Source organism: Scleropages formosus, chromosome 2, assembly GCF_900964775.1.
Source record: "Scleropages formosus chromosome 2, fSclFor1.1, whole genome shotgun sequence".
Lineage (NCBI taxonomy): Eukaryota > Metazoa > Chordata > Actinopteri > Osteoglossiformes > Osteoglossidae > Scleropages > Scleropages formosus.
In genome coordinates, this window is record NC_041807.1 from 16,757,269 (window position 1) to 16,775,027 (window position 17,759).

Sequence of the window (17,759 nt, forward strand, 5' to 3'; positions counted from 1 at the left end):
AATTACTTTAACGTTTTTATTTCATTTAGTGGATATTCAGAGGTAACAAAGCTCAACTCCGTCTAAAGTCATACTCGGGTTGTAGAGCTGGACGCGTCTCTCTCTCTCTCGGTTTAATTGACCGAACACGCAAGAGCGGTTTCTCTGTATGTGGCTCCACGCACAAGCTCTGACGGGCACACATGCAGTAGGACTATATGAGTCTTACTGAGAACAACAAAAAAACAAACAGAAGCACCGCTACGTTCCCTGGGGGGTGCAACCAAACAGCGACCTTGACTGGAGGCGGGGGGGGGGAGGGTGTGGGCTTATTTATATAATCCACAGTACAAATCAATAGGATCGGTGTAGTAATAAACAGTAAAACTCACAAACTACTTCAGTACGAAGGACACGGGTTCGAGAGCTGTGCAGAATGAGCGTGTCGCTCACTGCAAGGCCAGTTAGATCAAGAGGCAGGAAGTTCATTCGAGTCTTGCTGGGGTTCGACGCCGGAAGCGCGACGAGCAATCCTTGGGGGCCACGTGCCGTCCCAGGAACGACTCTCGAACCCCCGCCCAGCTGGCCGCCGTTGGTCTCTGGTGAGCTGATGTTACTCCCTGTTTTTGTAGTTGGTGAAGAGGTTGTAGAGGACCCTCAGGGTGGATTTCAGATTCAGGTTCACGACATCTGCAGACATAAACAAAGCGATTACTAGGTTTTCTCCAACATACAGCACCCCCTCAGGTAACTGTACTGTTATTTATTGAAGCCAGTACCTTGGTTTACCACACAGCGCCCTCCAGAATTTTTGGCACTTTCGGTAAAGGTTAGCAAAATAAGGCTATAAACAATAGGAATAATTAGTGAAAGGAAAAAAAAAAATCCTTGCAGAAAATTAAATGTTTTTCGTTAAACAAACGTCACGATTATTCTCATGAATGAAAAATATCATTAACATATTTTCATTAATATTTTACCTTTTAAAAGCTTTGGCCTCAGCGGAAGGTCAGATTTCACTCATAATCTGAGTGCAAGATCAAGATCAGGTTTTCGACAATTAAAAGATTTTAATAGCCTTTTTTGCTCATATCTGCTGTTATTGTTCTACTGCATAACTTATTCATTTATGGCTCCAAAGTTGAAAGAGTGAGTTATCCTCCGATCAGAATCCTTACTGGGACTTGACCCAGCAATGTTCTGGTTACATATGTGCTTTCAACCAGTGTGCCACCTGCTGTCCACAGAGTACGCATGTCGGTTTTCGTGTCTGCTTTGTTTCTGGGTTCGAACACAGCATTTCTCTAGAGTCATTCGACAGGTTCAGCGTATGGAGCCAATTCACACCACGGAAAACCGCCGCGATGCCAAAAGATAAAGGTCCTGAAACCCAGAGCTTGCGGAGCTGAATAGTACTAATTTAACTTGAAAAAAAACACAAAAAATACATTAATCCACATTGCGTAGGTCAAGCTGTAAATGCGCGGTTTTCATGTAAAAAATTCGTTAGAATTGTGTAAAGCTTTGCTTCTATTTACAAAGAGCAGACTTGAGACATTAATGATGCCCATCTTTAAAAAAAATAAGAAGCAGGGTTAGAATTGACTGGGTCATTCCATGTCATTCCATACATATATATAAACCTTGGACAGCCTAGAAAAATTATACTCTCCATAATTAGAGTGTACAGTAGTATTAGTGCAGTATTTCAAGTGCTGATGTTTCCATTAGAGTCTCAACTACCACTAGGGGCGCTATTGTGCTCAAGTCCAAATTAATTCAACTCCTAGCTGTGGTACCTTCTGGACGAGCTTTGGGTTTCTTCAGCCCTCCATCCTGCATGAGCTCGAAGGCGAAGGACACGTTGTGGACCTGGTGGACACGGGAGCCAACGAAGACGGTCAAGAAGCGGCATTACGGTGAAGACAGTGAAGGAAACGGGTGCGGATAAGTCTTTCGTACACTATGAAGTCACAACATGGTATCTGGGAGTCAAGGTGTAGAGGGTGGAGGTGCTGTGGAGGTGAAAGCGAGCAGTGTAGCGCGGGTACACACACACACACACACACACGCACACACGCACACACGCACACACACCATACCTTCTGCTCAAAGTTCTCCGGCGTCAGGTAGAAGTTGTACAGGGGAACAAAGTAATTCTCCAGCAACCCCATGAGCAGGACCAGGTACACACCATCCGCAAACTGGACCGGCGCACAACAAGTTGGAGAAATTACGGGTCTTTCTCCAAAGCAATTTACAGTCTATTTACAGTTATTTACCCATTTATACAGCTGGGCCATTTTTACTGTACTAATTCAGGAGAAGCACCCTGCTCAAAGGTGCATTAGCTGGAGGGGAGAGTCGAACCTGCAACCTTTGGGCCCACTTACTGTGCTTTTTAATCCCTGCATCGGTTCACAGTAATGACTGTGGCTCTTAACCATCAGAGGTCGGACATGTGACACACTACATACTGTATATGTCATTATCAAACTGCTCGAGTACCACGGTACGAGAGCGAGACAGAAAGAGCAAACTGCGGTTGCGCTATTCGGCTGCTGTGATGGACGAGAGCAAATATAAATATAGTTGGAACTTAGGTACAAGTTGAGTGTCCTAAGTCACAGGCTTTTAACTTATGTTTTGGAGAGATTCTCGAATGTCGGGTCCAACTGCGGCTGAAGCTCCGCCCACCTGCGTCTCCAGCTCCGTCACCTCCAGGTTCAGCTTGTTCAGGTGTTTGTTCACAAAGGTGATGAGGGACTGCGTAGGGGACAGAGGGAACGCCGCATGTTCACTTGTCACCAACTTGTCACCAAGGAAAAAGGACTTCCTGGAAGTGTGCCAGATCCCGCCCCCCCCCCCCCTCCCCAGTTATGATTTAGTGTTTCATTATTATTTTTAAGCAGTTTACCTTCTTAACAATGTTCAGTTTATCAGGTGCGTGGTCCAGCAGAGTATCAAAAGCATCTCTCTCTGAGAAAAAAAAAGATTTTTTTTCCAAATCAGAAATGAATAACATATTTATTTTAAAAATCATAATGCAAACACTCGTAATCTACACTTTACAGAAAGTTCAATAATTTAAAAAAAAACACTTGCTATACTCACCAAATCTTCCCATCATCAGTCTGAAAAAGAAATAAACTACAGTATATATCAATGTCATATTCAACTGTGTAACAAGTTGATTGAACACAATTAAATCCTGTACAAAGGGGGCCGCTCTGACGTCAGACCTCGGACACGTCATTCCCTGTGTGACCGCTAGGTGGTGCTGTAACACCACACTGCGCTGAAGCGCTGCAGCGTCACAGTGGTGAGGCTTCTTGCAGTCTTACTCTCTCGGGGGGTGGGGAGGTGAGGTCAGAACTCACTCTGTGGTGGTCGTCAGCTCCTTGGTCACGTGGGTGGCGTGCAGAACACCATCTTTCTTCTGTTGTGAACACAAGCGTTGGTCACTGTCAGCGAGGAGCACGGAACAGCACAAGTCTACATGACATCTACTCATTGATTTGATGCTTTTCTCCAAAGCAACTTAATGATTTATTGATTTACACAGCCGGGTAATTTTACTGGTGTAATTCAGGGCAAGTACCTTGCTCACAGGTACTATAGCTAGGAGGTGGGATTTGAACCTGAGACCTTCGGGTCCAAACGCAACAGCTGTAATCATTACACTACCAACAATCCAGTCAAGCTTTTACTGGCGCCATAAGCTGAGATGTGCAGCTCTGTACCCTATGGTCCCATCTTGGCTGGCTGAGCCCACCGTGGACCCGCTTCCCAGCACCCTGCTCACCTTGACCACCAGCACCTGCACAGAGACGTGCTCGGGCAGCCGGACGGCGGCCTGGAAGTGGACGGCCAGGCCCACCAGCAGGGAGATGATGGCCACCAGGTTCTTGGAGTGGATCACTGTGTGGGCAGAGAGCAGGCGACACCCGCTGAGCACAGGGAACCGGAGGCTGTAGGAGGAACCAGCCTGGGGCGGGATGGGCTCTGTGTGCACACGCTCCTCGCAAAGCCTTCCCTGCTCACTCGGAGGCTTCCGGAAAGACTTAAATCAGGCTAAAATTAGACACATTGAGTAGGTGCTCATTGATCAAAGTCTAGAGGTTCCTGAGATAAATAGAGACGCCCCCGTGCCCCTCATCGCGCCATGGGTTCCTTTCCCAAATTCAACACGGTCATCAAGCGAGCGAGGCTCAAATTAGAGACGTTAAGAAGGTGCCGAGGCTCGTCTCAGATGAACACAGACGCCCTTGTGACGGTCACAAGACAGCTGCAACACAAGTGCCTTAAACAGCTTCTCTAAAAATGCCGCAGATCGGGACTGGAAACCGAGTTCAAGTCGTATGTACGGCGTTATGCTTGGATGCGTAAGCGGCGTTGTTCAAAAACTGCTGTGAGTGGCAGAAGCACGCAGTGTAAAGCGCTCGGAAGCCCCTTTCCAGAAGCTGTAAAGAAAGAAAGAAACCTTAATAGGATGGACCACACAGCAGCCACAGGAAATTTCAAAGACACAAGGCAGAAACGGGCAGGACTATATGGGCAGAAAGTGTGAATCAGTAGCCTAAATGTGGAGTGATGGAGGTACCTGCTGCGCCGCTGTGTCACCGAGCGCACAGGGGACAGGGGTATATAAGGAGAGTGTGAGTCAGCCCAGCTGGGAGGAGTGGGCGTGGCTAGATTTGGCGACGTGTGACTCCGCCCGTGGGTGGAACACTCACAGTCCACGCTCCACTCGGTGGACCAGCCGTGGTGCTGGATGAGCTCATTCACTGCCTCCAGCACCGTCTGGAGCTTCTGCTTCTGCCCGATCTCCGACTGCGTCACCTCGGCCACGTTCAGCTTCCGACCCGACAGCTTCTCTGCAACAGGGGAGGGGAGACGGTCACGGTCCACGTCTAAACTAACACATACAGGCTCAGTTCATGTTCGCTTCAAGTTTCTATACCATGACCTAATCTTTATGTTAAGACACTCCCACCCTTGTTTTTGTTAACCACAGTTTCTAGTCAGGGTGGTTGTGGTATTTAATACGTATACCTTATTACACACACACACACACACACACGCACGCACGCACACATTGTCTGAAACCACTTCTCCATATCTGGGGTTGCAGGGAGCCAGAGTCTAACCTGGCAACATAGGGTGCAGGGCTGGAGGGGGAGGGGACACACCCAGGACGGGACGCCAGTCCGTCGCAAGGCACCCCAGGCAGGATTCAAACCCCAGACCCACCGGAGAGCAGGACCCGGTCAAACCCGCTGCACCACCACACCCCCTATACCCTATTACATTTTATTATTTTAAATTTTGGGGTGCGGTGGCGCAGCGGGTTGGTCCACAGTCCTGCTCTCCGGTGGGTCTGGGGTTCAAGTCCCGCTTGGGCTGCCTTGCGGTGGACTGGCGTCCCGCCCTAGGTGTGTCCCCTCCCCCTCCGGCCTTACGCCCTGTGTTGCCGGGTAGGCTCCGGTTCCCCGTGACCCCGTATGGGACAAGCGGTTCTGAAAATGTGTGTGTGTGTGTGTGTATTTTAAATTTTTCCATTTTTATTATCAAATTGATTTACGCATTAAAAGTAATAAATGTAGCATAATAAATATCATATGTTTATAATATGAATTTGTAATACACATTTTTGTTTCTAAGTTTTAAATATACATTCAAGATACACAGAATGTACATTTAAAACTTAGAAACAAAAATGTATACAAGTTATAAGTTTTACATGTGTATAATGTAACAATTTGTCAAATTCATACTTTGGTATTTCAACAGTAAAGAACCTCAGTATCAGCAACTTCTATAAAACAACCTGAAACACTGATGATCATGTTGTTGATCATAACGGAATAAATACATTTAAAAAAATCATTTTGAAAAAATTCTTTGCGTCTCAACCAGGAAATTCATCGAGAGAAATAGCATCCATTAACATTCTTACCGAATAACTTCTGGAGCACCTGTCCATCATAGAGATCTTCTTCGAGGTCCTTGACAATGATCCTCTCCTCTTCCAGCTCATTGTTGACCCAGTCGATCAGCACCTGGCCACACACACACACACACACACACACACACACACGGCTTCGCAGTTCTGAAATAATCCTCAGGTTGAGTACCTTCCTAAGGGTCCGCGTTTCATCTGCGAATTTAACCTCTGGTGTTCGTGTTCCGCACCGAGGAGCGAGCGAGAGAACGAGAGCGGCGGGACTTACCCTCTGCAGGTCCTTCAGCTTGGCGTCCTCTCGGGAAGTAGGGTCCAGCATGGTCCTCTCCGCGTTCTCCTCTGCGAAGAGACGTGTGGTCAAAAGATTGTAAAAACCAGTGATGCAGACACGCAGGGGGAAACATTTAACCACACCCCACACACACGCACACGCACGCAGCAACAAGAGGTGATGGCTTCCACATGCTTCAGTTCTCCTTTCTGTTCTTAGTCAAGGCTCCATAAAAAGTATGATTCAGAGGTCACTGGGGTATAGAGGTGCTGCTCGCTTCTCAACACCCTCTTTCACTTCTCCCTCTGCACACAGTGTGTGTATCAGCACCTCACACACACCCACCACCACACCGGTTCACAACTAAAAGCAGCAATACTAAAAGTGATCAAAGCCAAATAAATAGTTTGGAACACTTGTTCACTGGCTCCTCAACGTACAACCACAACTGGGACCAGCAGCCTGTTCATAATTTCATCTGTTTGTAAATCTAACAGTCACACTGCAATCAATAAAGGCTTAATAATACCGACGTCCCCCGATTTGTTCGCGGGACAGGTTCTGCGAAAACTTCAGGTAAATCTACACGGAAATAAACATTTGTTGTAAAGCTTCGGTTTTTTTATTTCACTTTCATCAACCACTCATCCCGTGCAAGGCTCCTGTGTTCCACAATCTATCGCGGAAGCATAGGGTGGGATGGCAGGGAACACTTTAATTTTATTTATTATCTTTTACGCAGCTACTCCTGTAACCTACGTAAATGTATGTATCTCAAAAAAAAAAATACTAGGAAGGTGATTAGGAACTGTGGATGTTCTGGTGAAGTTTTATGCAGCTACTCGTGTGATGAACATTGGTTCATGTGGCGGAAAGAAACTAACAAATTGTACTTTAGAATCACACGTCTACATCTAAGTCCCTCTTTCTGTTAATGTAATGTACACATTGTATTTTCTATGAGATGTACATCGTTTTGGAGAAAAGTGTCTGCTAAATGGACAAATGTAAATGTTGTCAGTGGCGTACCTGATGATCGTGCGCCTAACAACCGCATGCCAGATGACCGTCGAATGACCGCCAGATGACCACCGCAACACCCCCGTGACTAAAGCCGGAGACGGAGTATAAAAGCGGCCACTCCGACGCACCTGGCAGCGTAACCTCGACCTGAGAGACGTTCTCCTCCTGTGTGTGACTACGACTTTTGTGTGATAAAAATAAAAGCACCTGCTTTTGAGTCCATCCGCCTGGTTTCCTACATTCACCATGACAAATGTGAATGTAATCCTCTACTAACTTGAAACAAAATTCTATTAACTTAAAACAACTGGCCACTTGGTTAGCTTTTTATCTATACACTCAAATGTATAGTAATAAAGAGATATTTTCTAGCAAGGTTCTGTAAAAGTCTGGGATATAATTACAATAAATAAAAAAAACAGACATTTTAACCTTAGTTTTAATATAGCATGACAGTAATAATGTAAGAATACAGAATAGGTTGTTTTCACAAATTCCTGTGTTTTATTATTCATCTCATAAATGCGTGCGGTGTTCATCTCATTACTGATCAACACACGCACTTGTCTTTGTGGCACTAATGGCTGGAGAGCTAAACATTTTTTTTAAAATACAATGACGAAGAAAATACATTTAAACTCAAAAAAAACTTTAAAAAGTGTTTGTATCTCAAAAAATTCATAACTCGAACATTCGCAACTCGAGGACAGCACAGGGACTTCACTAAGTCGCCCGAAGAGCTATAGCAGATGGACTCAACAGTGACCTCTGCTGGTCGCGAAGGGAAGTGACACCGACATGCAGATCCTGCAGGGAAGTGTTACCCAGAAGTGTGTCTTCAGGGTGCAGCTCCGCGCTGGACGGGATGAGGGGAGCGTTGATCGCATGCTTCCCTTCCTCCTGTAGGTCACTCACTGCACAGGGGGGCAAGAGGGAGGAGAGCCAGGAGTTAGACTGAGCAACATGGAACCTGGCAGCTCTAGTCACAACAAAATTAGTGGTTTACACATTTTTTGGAAAAGCCGAAAACGAGCGGCACTAGTGCGCTTGTCGGCCGAGGAGCTGATCTCCATTCTTCGCAGTCCGCGTGCGCACACTACTTAACTTTGCAATGTCACCCAGGATTAGCCTTTCACGGGACTCTGAAATCTATTGCAGGTACCCTGGTCCCTCAACCACAGGAAGAAAAAAAATAAAATTTTTTTTTTTTTATAAAAGCGTCAGAGCTAAATACCAAAAACCAGAGCCAATCTGAGAGACCATCTTGGTGTTGTGTCACGCAGCTTATCGACATTTCCTGCTGCTGCCAAAGACAGCCGCAAGATAAGTAACATAATTCACACACCAAAGAGACACTATGCCCTACGACACTGAACCAGGGACAGGCCTTCCTTTCCTCGTCGCGTTGGGCCACATACCCCAGCGTACCGGACATCATCTGCCGGTAAAGGGCATCTTAGAACTTTCCACCAGAAAGTAACACCAACATTACTTGCAGTTGCAACGAGGGGATTCAGAACACTGTGGGACTATAAATAATGGGTCATATGTTCATCACACTAAGAATCAGCATTTCCTGAAAGAGGTCCCTCTAATTAGAGCCATTTCCTCCTCCTCCTCCTCTTCCTCTCGTTCCCCATCCCACCAGTGGCTCCCTGCAGTCTACACAGTGGATATAGTAACAGGCTACAGTAAACAAAACGGAAACGCAGACACACATTCAATGAGATCCGACATCATCAGGGAGAGTCCAGACCGGAGCGACAAACACACACATGCTATTATACTGTATTTCCGTCATGTCAGACCTGTACAGTTCAAGACCATATTATCCACCCAGTATTGAGAGTGACAATATAGACAGAAGGCACTTTCTGATTGGCTGGAAGAGAAAACATGTCACACGGGTACCTCCGCACAGACTCTTCAACCCAGCATCGACAACCGCCCACCGAGTTCAGGATCATGGCGGTGCGGAGCCGATCCCAAGAGCACAGGCGACAACCTGGATGCAATGCCGGCCAATCACAGGACAGCCACCCACACTCATTTACATAAATATTTTCTCTGCAGTGAAAAATGCTAGAAAAAAAATGCACTGGACAGATGACTGTTTGTGGATCTCTGAAAGTTGATCCATTAATTGTTTTTATGAAAACTGATATATGAAAAATACTCCCTAGATCCCTGCAGCCAGGTTCATTGCTAACCACCCACCCAACCCCCACCTCCATCCCACCCTCATCATCGCCTGACACATGCTACCTTGCTTCTTCCGCTTGGTCCCGCAGAGCAGGGCAGCCATATCCTCAGGACAGGCACCAAGTGTCCCAGAGTGCTGAGCAGCGAGGGGAGGATGGGAATCAAGACACTCCGGGTTGTAACTGGAAAGTGTGCGAGTGTCTGGGGTGGGGGGGGGGTGGGGTTGCTAGGCAACAGCAGGCTGTTCGTACCACGTGTTCCGCTTGCCACAGAGCCAGTCAGCATAGAGGGACTAAGGAGTCGTTTTAATAAGCAGCATTTTTTTTTTTACCCAGAACCCACTGCGGTAAGTGAGTTTACCATTTCCATTACCGTGAATTTCATTTACGTCATTCGCATGGATTAGACCGCGCTGTTCGGAAAATTTCTTTTTTTACTTTAAGCATTTCGAGAAGGTGAATTTTTTTACTTTACATCAGGCCACATTAGCACCCAGTCATGCCGTCAGTGTGTGATGTCACCGGTCCCGTGCGGAGGAGCAAGCGGTTCATTTGCAACGGATCGCTGGTCCTCTGGTGCCTCCGCTTTCATCCTCTTCGCGCAATTATGGTAATTGAAGCGTAAATCGACCCTCGGCCGAGACCCTCCTCCTTACATCTGTAGAGGAAACATCCTGAGCCCAGTTCCGCTGTGCACATGGAAATGAGTACACACACACACACACACACGCATACACACACAAGCAAGCTGGGCAGTGAATGACCGCTCTGCTGTCACAAGGAAGTAAGATCCTTCGTAAAGTGAGAGGCCTGGTAGTTGATTGTTTAAATCTATGAGACTGATTTAAAAACCTTTAACCATTATGAGTTCCATGTAGAAAAAACTAAAAAATTGTATATATATATATATATATATGTATAATTTTATATAAATATTTTTCTGTACTGGCAGAAGCCTCAGCAGAAAACAACAGATGGTTACACACTACAGAAACTGCAAAAAACTGCATGTCCTCATTGATCTCGGTCCTGTTCTCTGTTTTTGATGCTGGGTAACTGAATGTTTATTGAATTTTGGACGCTCAAGGTTTTGATGCTTGCATCTTGACAGCTACCGGCAGTCGCGGACATTTATCTGTCCAGATTTCAGAGCAGAGCCTTCAAAAATGATCAAGGACTCCACTCGCCCTGCAGCCACCTCTTTAAAGCGATTCCCTCTCCAAAAGTTGCATTAATTTCTCGCCAAGATCTTGTATTGATGATGGGAGAGTCGGACCACTGCGTAAAGTCTTCTCCAGCACATCCAAAAGATTCTCGATGGGGTTAAGGTCTGCACTCTGGGGTGGCCAATCCATGTGTGAAAATGATGTCTCATGCTCACTGAACCATTCTTTCACAATTTGAGCCCGATGAATCCTGGCATTGTCATCTTGGAATATGTCCGTGCCATCAGGGAAGAAAAAATCAATTGATGGAAAAACCTGGTCATTCAGTATATTCAGGTAGTCAGCTGACCTCATTTTTTTGGGCACATAATGTTGCTGAACCTAGACCTGACCAACTGAAGCAACCCCAGATCATGACACTGCCCCCACAGGCTTGTACGGTAGGCACTAGGCATGATGGGTGCGTTACTTCATCCGCCTCTCTTCTTACCCTGATGCGCCCATCACTCCGGAACGGGGTAAATCTGGACTCATCAGACCACATGACCTTTTTCCATTGCTCCAAAGTCCAATCTTTATGCTCCCTAGAAAATTGAAGCCTTTTTTTCCCCAATTAGCCTCACTGATGAGTAGTCTTCCTAAGGCTACACAGCTGTTTAGTCCCAATCCCTTGAGTTCTCTTCACATTGTGCGTGCGGAAATGCTCTTACTTTCACTATTAAACAGAGCCATGAGTTCCACTATTGTTTTTTTATGATTTGATTTCACCAAACATTTAAGTGATCTCCGATCACGATCGTTCAAGATTTTTTTCCGACCACATTTCTTCCTTGAAGTTGATGGTTCACCACTATCCTTCCAGGTTTTAATAATGCATTGGACAATTCTTCAAAAACCCCTTATGACGAAAAAATCAAGGCGTCCGTTTACCCCGCCCGGTATGGGGTCACCGGGGCCCCACCCTGGAGCCAGGCCTGGGGGGGGGGGGCTCGCATGCGAGCGCCTGGTGGCCAGGTCTATGCCCACGGGGCCTGGCCGGGCTCAGCCCGAAGCCACAACGTGGAGCCGCTCTTCGGTGGGCTCACCACCTGCCGGAGAAACCATAAGGGGCCGGTGCGTTGTGATTTGGGCGGTGGTCGGGGCCGAGTGCCCGGCCGACCCAAACCTTGGGCGCCAACTCTGGTTTTTGGGACTTGGAATGTCACCTCACTGGCGGGGAAGGAGCCTGAGCTGGTGCGGGAAGTTGAGAGATACCGTCTAGATATAGTCGGGCTCACTTCCACTCACAGCTTGGGTTCTGGAACCACTCTACTCGATCGGGGGTGGACTCTCCACTATTCTGGCGTTGCCCAAGGTGAGAGGCGGCGGGCTGGCGTGGGCTTATTAATAGCCCCCCAGTTCAGCCGCCATGTGTTGGAGTCTACCCCGGTGAATGAGAGGGTCATCTCCCTACGCCTTCGGGTCAGGGAACGGTCTCTCACTGTCGTTTGTGCTTATGCGCCTAGCGGCAGTGTAGAGTACCCAGCCTTTTTAGAGTCCCTGGGGGGCGTGCTGGAAAGCGCTCCCACTGGGGACTCTGTCGTTCTACTGGGGGACTTTAACGCCCACGTGGGCAGCGACAGTGATACCTGGAGGGGCGTGATTGGGAGGAACGGCCTCCCTGATCTGAACCCGAGCGGTGAGTTGTTATTGGATTTCTGTGCTAGTCGCGGTTTATCCATAACGAACACCATGTTCATGCATAAGGGTGTCCACCAGTGCACTTGGCACCAGGACACCCTAGGTCGGAGGTCGATGATCGACTTTGTAGTCGTTTCTTCTGACCTTCGGCCATATGTCTTGGACACTCGGGTGAAGAGAGGGGCTGAGCTGTCAACTGATCACCACCTGGTGGTGAGTTGGATTCGATGGCAGGGGAAAAAGCTGGACAGACCTGGCAGGCCCAAACGCATAGTGAGAGTCTGTTGGGAACGTTTGGCGGAGGCCCCTGTCAGAGAGGTCTTCAACTCCCACCTCCGACAGAGCTTCAACCAGGTCCCGAGGGAGGTGGGGGACATCGAGTCTGAATGGACTATGTTCCGCGCCTCCATTGTCGGGGCGGCGGTTCGGAGCTGCGGCCATAAGGTCTCCGGTGCCTGTCGCGGCGGCAATCCCCGAACACGGTGGTGGACACCGGAAGTAAGGGATGCCGTCAAGCTGAAGAAGGAGTTCTATCGGGCCTGGCTGGCTCATGGGACTCCTGAAGCAGCTGACAGGTACCGACGGGCCAAACGGAGCGCGGCTCTGGCAGTCGCCGCGGCAAAAACTCGGGCTTGGGAGGAGTTCGGTGAGGCCATGGAGGAAGACTTTCGGTCGGCCTCAAAGAGATTCTGGCAAACCGTCCGGCGACTCAGAGGGGGGAAGCGGTGTTCCACGAACACTGTTTACAGTGGAAGTGGTGCGCTGCTGACCTCAGCTGAGGATGTTCTCGGGCGGTGGAAGGAGTACTTTGAGGATCTCCTCAATCCCTCCGACACGCCTTCCGTAGAGGAAGCTGAGGCTGGGGACTCGGAGGGGGACTCGTCTATTACCCTGGCTGAAGTTGCTGAGGTAGTCAAAAAACTCCTCGGTGGCAAGGCTCCGGGGGTGGATGAGATTCGCCCCGAGTTTCTCAAGTCTCTGGATGTTGTGGGGCTGTCTTGGCTGACACGCCTCTGCAGCATCGCGTGGAGTTCGGGAACGGTGCCTCTGGACTGGCAGACCGGGGTGGTGGTCCCTCTTTTTAAGAAGGGGGACCGAAGATTGTGTTCCAACTACAGGGGGATCACACTCCTTAGCCTCCCTGGGAAAGTCTATGCCAGGGTACTGGAAAGGAGAATCCGACCGATAGTCGAACCTCGGATTCAGGAGGAGCAATGCGGTTTTCGCCCTGGCCGTGGAACACTGGACCAGCTCTATACCCTCACTAGGGTGTTGGAGGGTTCGTGGGAGTTTGCCCAACCAGTCCATATGTGTTTTGTGGACCTGGAGAAGGCATTCGACCGTGTCCCTCGTGGCATCCTGTGGGGGGTGCTTCGGGATTATGGGGTTCGGGGCTCGTTGCTACGGGCTGTTCGTTCCCTGTATGACCGGAGCAGGAGCTTGGTTCGCATTGCCGGCAGTAAGTCAGACCTGTTCCCGGTGCATGTTGGACTCCGCCAGGGCTGCCCTTTGTCACCGATTCTGTTCATTATTTTTATGGACAGAATTTCTAGGCGCAGTCAGGGAACGGAGGGTGTCTGTTTTGGTGGCCGCGAGATCTCGTCTCTGCTTTTTGCGGACGATGTGGTCCTGTTGGCTTCATCAAGTCAAGACTTGCAGCGTGCACTGGGGAGGTTTGCAGCCGAGTGCGAAGCGGCGGGGATGAGAATCAGCACCTCCAAATCCGAGGCCATGGTTCTCAGTCGGAAAAAGGTGGATTGCCCCCTCCGGGTTAGGGGGGAGTTGCTCCCTCAAGTGGAGGAGTTCAAGTATCTCGGGGTCTTGTTCACGAGTGAGGGAAAAATGGAGCGGCAGGTTGACAGACGGATCGGTGCGGCGTCCGCAGTAATGCGGTCATTGTACCGGTCTGTTGTGGTGAAGAGGGAGCTGAGTCATAAGGCGAAGCTCTCAATTTACCGGTCGATCTACGTTCCTACCCTCACCTATGGTCATGAACTCTGGATCATGACCGAAAGAATGAGATCGCGGATACAAGCGGCAGAAATGAGTTTCCTCCGCAGAGTGGCTGGGCGCACCCTTAGGGATAGGGTGAGGAGCTCGGTCACCCGGGAGGAGCTTGGAGTAGAGCCGCTGCTCCTCCGCATCGAGAGGAGCCAGTTGAGGTGGCTCGGGCATCTGTTTCGGATGCCTCCTGGACGCCTCCCTGGGGAGGTGCTCCGGGCTTGTCCCACTGGGAGGAGGCCTCGGGGCAGACCCAGGACACGTTGGAGAGACTATGTCTCCCGGCTGGCCTGGGAACGCCTTGGGGTTCCCCCAGAGGAACTGGAGGAGGTGTGCGGGGAGAGGGAGGTCTGGAGTACTCTGCTCGGACTGCTGCCCCCGCGACCCGGCCCCGGATAAAAGCGGAGGAAGATGGATGGATGGATGGATGGACAATTCTTAACCCAGTTTTAGTAGTTTCAGCAATCTCCTTAGTTCTTTTCTTTGCTTGATGCAGGCCAATAATTTGACCCTTCTGAAACAGACCACAGGATATGTCTTCTGACATGGTTGTTTAAGAAATGAGAAGTTACTCACTGCATCAGTTAGGGTTAAATAACTTGTTGCCAGCTGAAACATATTAATCACTGCAGTAATTATCCAATGGAAGGCTCTTACCTATTTGCTTTGTTAAATCAGGTGGTGACTTTTTTTTGGCCAGGCATTGTACGTATATTGTTGTCTAAATAACTCATGGAGTACCACTATAATCTTATTGTATTGCACAGTAGTACAATGACTATAAAGTCTTCAATTCATCTTGAAAAGTTCAAGTCCGTTTGCCAAAAAATGTTTTTTTTTTTACATTAAATTTTAAATAAACATAGTGATTAGAGCTGCTGCTTTTGGACTGAGAGTTCACAGGTTCAAATCCCACCTTCGGCTGTAGTACCCTTGAGTGAGGTACTTTCCCTAAATTGCTCAAATAAAATTACCCAACTCTATAAATGGGTAAAAATCTGTAGGTAGATTAACACTGTATTCACTTTGGAGAAAAGCATCAGATAAATAAGGAAATGTAATTTTTTTTTTTTTTTTTTTTTTTTTTGCTTTTTTAACATGACTTTCAGTTGCCAGGTTCCATGAGGAAATGAGATGGTGCACCACCAAGATATCTGGCATCAGTGAGTTTGCCCCCCCCCAGTACATTCAGCCAAACTGGATGTCCCAGGGATGCTGCGAAAGTGAGACACACTTACTTTAGAGACAGCCCTCCGGTGAAAACGACCAGACAGAACTTTGAGCAGCTCGACCCGAATGGAGAGACGGAAGAGGTCTGCAGTCGTCTCCATGTCAACGCAACAGTAAATATCAAAATGTAAAAGTGTCGCTTCCCCAACAGCAACGAAGGATCTGAAAGAGCAGTTTCCCTTACAGAACACCCATCTCAACAAGTGCCCTCACACACACATGTACACATACCCTGGGGCTCCCTGCATAATAAGGAAGTAACAACAAGTGATTTAATCTGTAACACTGCCATATATACATATATATGTATGTATGTATATATACACATACACATTACTCAGACACACACACACGCACAGTCTGAAACCACTTGTCCCATGTGGGGGTCATGGGGAGCCAGAGTCTAATTCGGCAACACAGGGCGTAAGGCTAGAGGGGGAGTGGACTCACCCAGGATGGGACGCCAGTCCATCGCAAGGCACCCAAAGCGGGACTCGAACCCCAGACCCACTGGAGAGCAGGACTTGGTCAAACCCACTGCACCACCACACCCCCCCAGATACACATTATATATATACATATACAGTACATACATACATACTAGTATATATATCAGAGTGAACATAGGTGGGAAGCCAGTGTCAGTAACAGTTAGAGAAAAGAGTCAAAAAAACAAACAAAGGAAACGGCTACCCGGTGGACTGTGATGGAATCCCACAGCTGCTCCTTTGTGGTCCATATTTAGACATTAACACTCACAAACACACTCCGAATTCTGCAGCTGTTCATACAGTGGCAGACAGTGACTGGGGGTGGCTTTTAAAATAGACTCAAAAACAATTAGGAGGCAACAAAGAGAGGACGTGTGAAACGGGAAGCTTCAGGGTAAAGTGAGAAGCAGGACAACAAGAGGGGGGGGGGGGGGGGTAATTCTTTTACCACTTATCTTCATACCCTCGCATTCCTCTCTCGCGTGTGTCTGTGGTGTGTGTCCAATCTAGCTGTGTTTGCTGCATCACGAGGACTCGGGAACTGCTCCTTGTTTGGTTTTCCCCCTACAGTATGTCCTTCATTCCTCTTTTGTCTGCCTCTCCATGTCCTCAGATGGACAGTTGTGTCCGGCAGGCCCCGGTGAGCAGAAGACACGCAAAGAGTCATGGGAATTTCTCAGTGCTGCTCAGGGGTTCGAACCCAGGGCTTTTGCATTATAAGACAGAAGCCCTGAAGTGCTACTGTGTGAGGAGCAGCACGCAGGGCTTCAACGGCAACTAGAGCTCATGACTTAACGCTCAAAGGACCCGGGTTCCAATCCCCACCCTGCACCAGTACCCTTGACCAAGAAACTTACCCTGAACTGATACAGAATAAGTGACCCCTCATGTAGTGTATAAACAGGTAAATCACTGTAAATAGTGAGTCGCTTTGGGAAAAGCCTCAGCGAAGTGAATGTACTATAAATAAGGAGCGTCAGTGCTGCGCAGGGGAAGGTGGGATCAGTCGTCCGTTACTTAACCGCTGAGATTTATTTCTCCTCACATACATTATTATTATTATTATTATTACTAATAAGAACTTTTATTTATCTGCCTCTTTGCTTCCAGGCTGCTTAAAACATCAGACGAACAACTTTACACTGGTGTACCCATTTACAGCAGCAGGGTGTTCTGAGCGCGTAGATTCGGGCTAAGTACCGAGGTCAAGGGCACCGCAGCAGCGATGGGACTCGAATCCAAGTCCTTCGGTTCGCGCTGAGCGTACGCGCGCGGCAAACGGAACGCACAAGCGGCCCTGGCCTGCTGCAGCACCATGGACAGAAGCAGCGTACGGGGTGCGAGCGATCGATCGATCGATCGGTCGAGAGCGCGCGGTGCGCGTCCCCGCTCCTACCTTCCCTGGAGCGCTTCCTCCGCGCCAGCGAGCCGCCCAGCTTTCCGAGGAGCGACTCGTCCTTCCTCATCCTGGCCGCCTTGCCCGCGGGAGCTGCCATCGTCGCCCGGCAGCCTCTCGGAGGCGGGGAGGAGACAGACGGGGAGGAGACGGGGAGGAGACGGGACAGCGCGCTCATCCACTCCCAGCGGCGCGCGTCACGGACGAGACTCGCTCTCACACACCGGCCGCGCTCGCTGTGTCTGTGCCAATTAGGGGCTGTCGCTTCACAACGGAAGGGAGAACCCCGGGTTCGAATCCGTGCCTGCCGCGGTACCCTAACAGCTGCTGTAAAAACGAGTAAATCAGTGTAACAG

At 48.8% G+C, this 17,759-nt stretch overlaps 1 protein-coding gene across 2 annotated transcripts; it reads right to left on the reverse strand.

The window, feature by feature from the left end:
- Position 1: 1 nt before the first annotated feature.
- parvb (parvin, beta) lies at positions 2–17,531 on the reverse strand. 2 transcript variants are annotated; one of them, XM_018747432.2, is made up of 13 exons: positions 17,404–17,531; positions 8,063–8,152; positions 6,213–6,283; positions 5,939–6,041; positions 4,716–4,856; positions 3,785–3,900; positions 3,360–3,418; positions 3,094–3,113; positions 2,897–2,958; positions 2,677–2,745; positions 2,082–2,183; positions 1,779–1,851; positions 2–669 (listed from the first exon to the last, which is right to left on the reverse strand). In XM_018747432.2, the coding sequence occupies exons 1-13, from the start codon at positions 17,501–17,503 to the stop codon at positions 593–595; spliced, it is 1,083 nt and encodes a 360-aa protein (XP_018602948.1). In that variant the 5' UTR covers positions 17,504–17,531; the 3' UTR covers positions 2–592. The 2 variants fall into 2 exon arrangements, with proteins under 2 accessions (XP_018602948.1, XP_018602949.1); XM_018747433.2 differs by lacking the exon at positions 17,404–17,531 and adding an exon at positions 9,504–9,908.
- Positions 17,532–17,759: the final 228 nt, after the last annotated feature.

Excerpts from the sequence above, each read along its gene's own strand:
- parvb (XM_018747432.2), bottom strand. The coding sequence starts at position 17,503 with ATGGCAGCTCCCGCGGGCAAGGCGGCCAGGATGAGGAAGGACGAGTCG. Across the intron at positions 1,852-2,081 it reads CGGAGAACTTTGAGCAGAAG|GTCCACAACGTGTCCTTCGC; the intron begins GTATGGTGTGTG and ends CGTGTCCACCAG. Across the intron at positions 670-1,778 it reads ACCCAAAGCTCGTCCAGAAG|ATGTCGTGAACCTGAATCTG; the intron begins GTACCACAGCTA and ends TTATGTCTGCAG.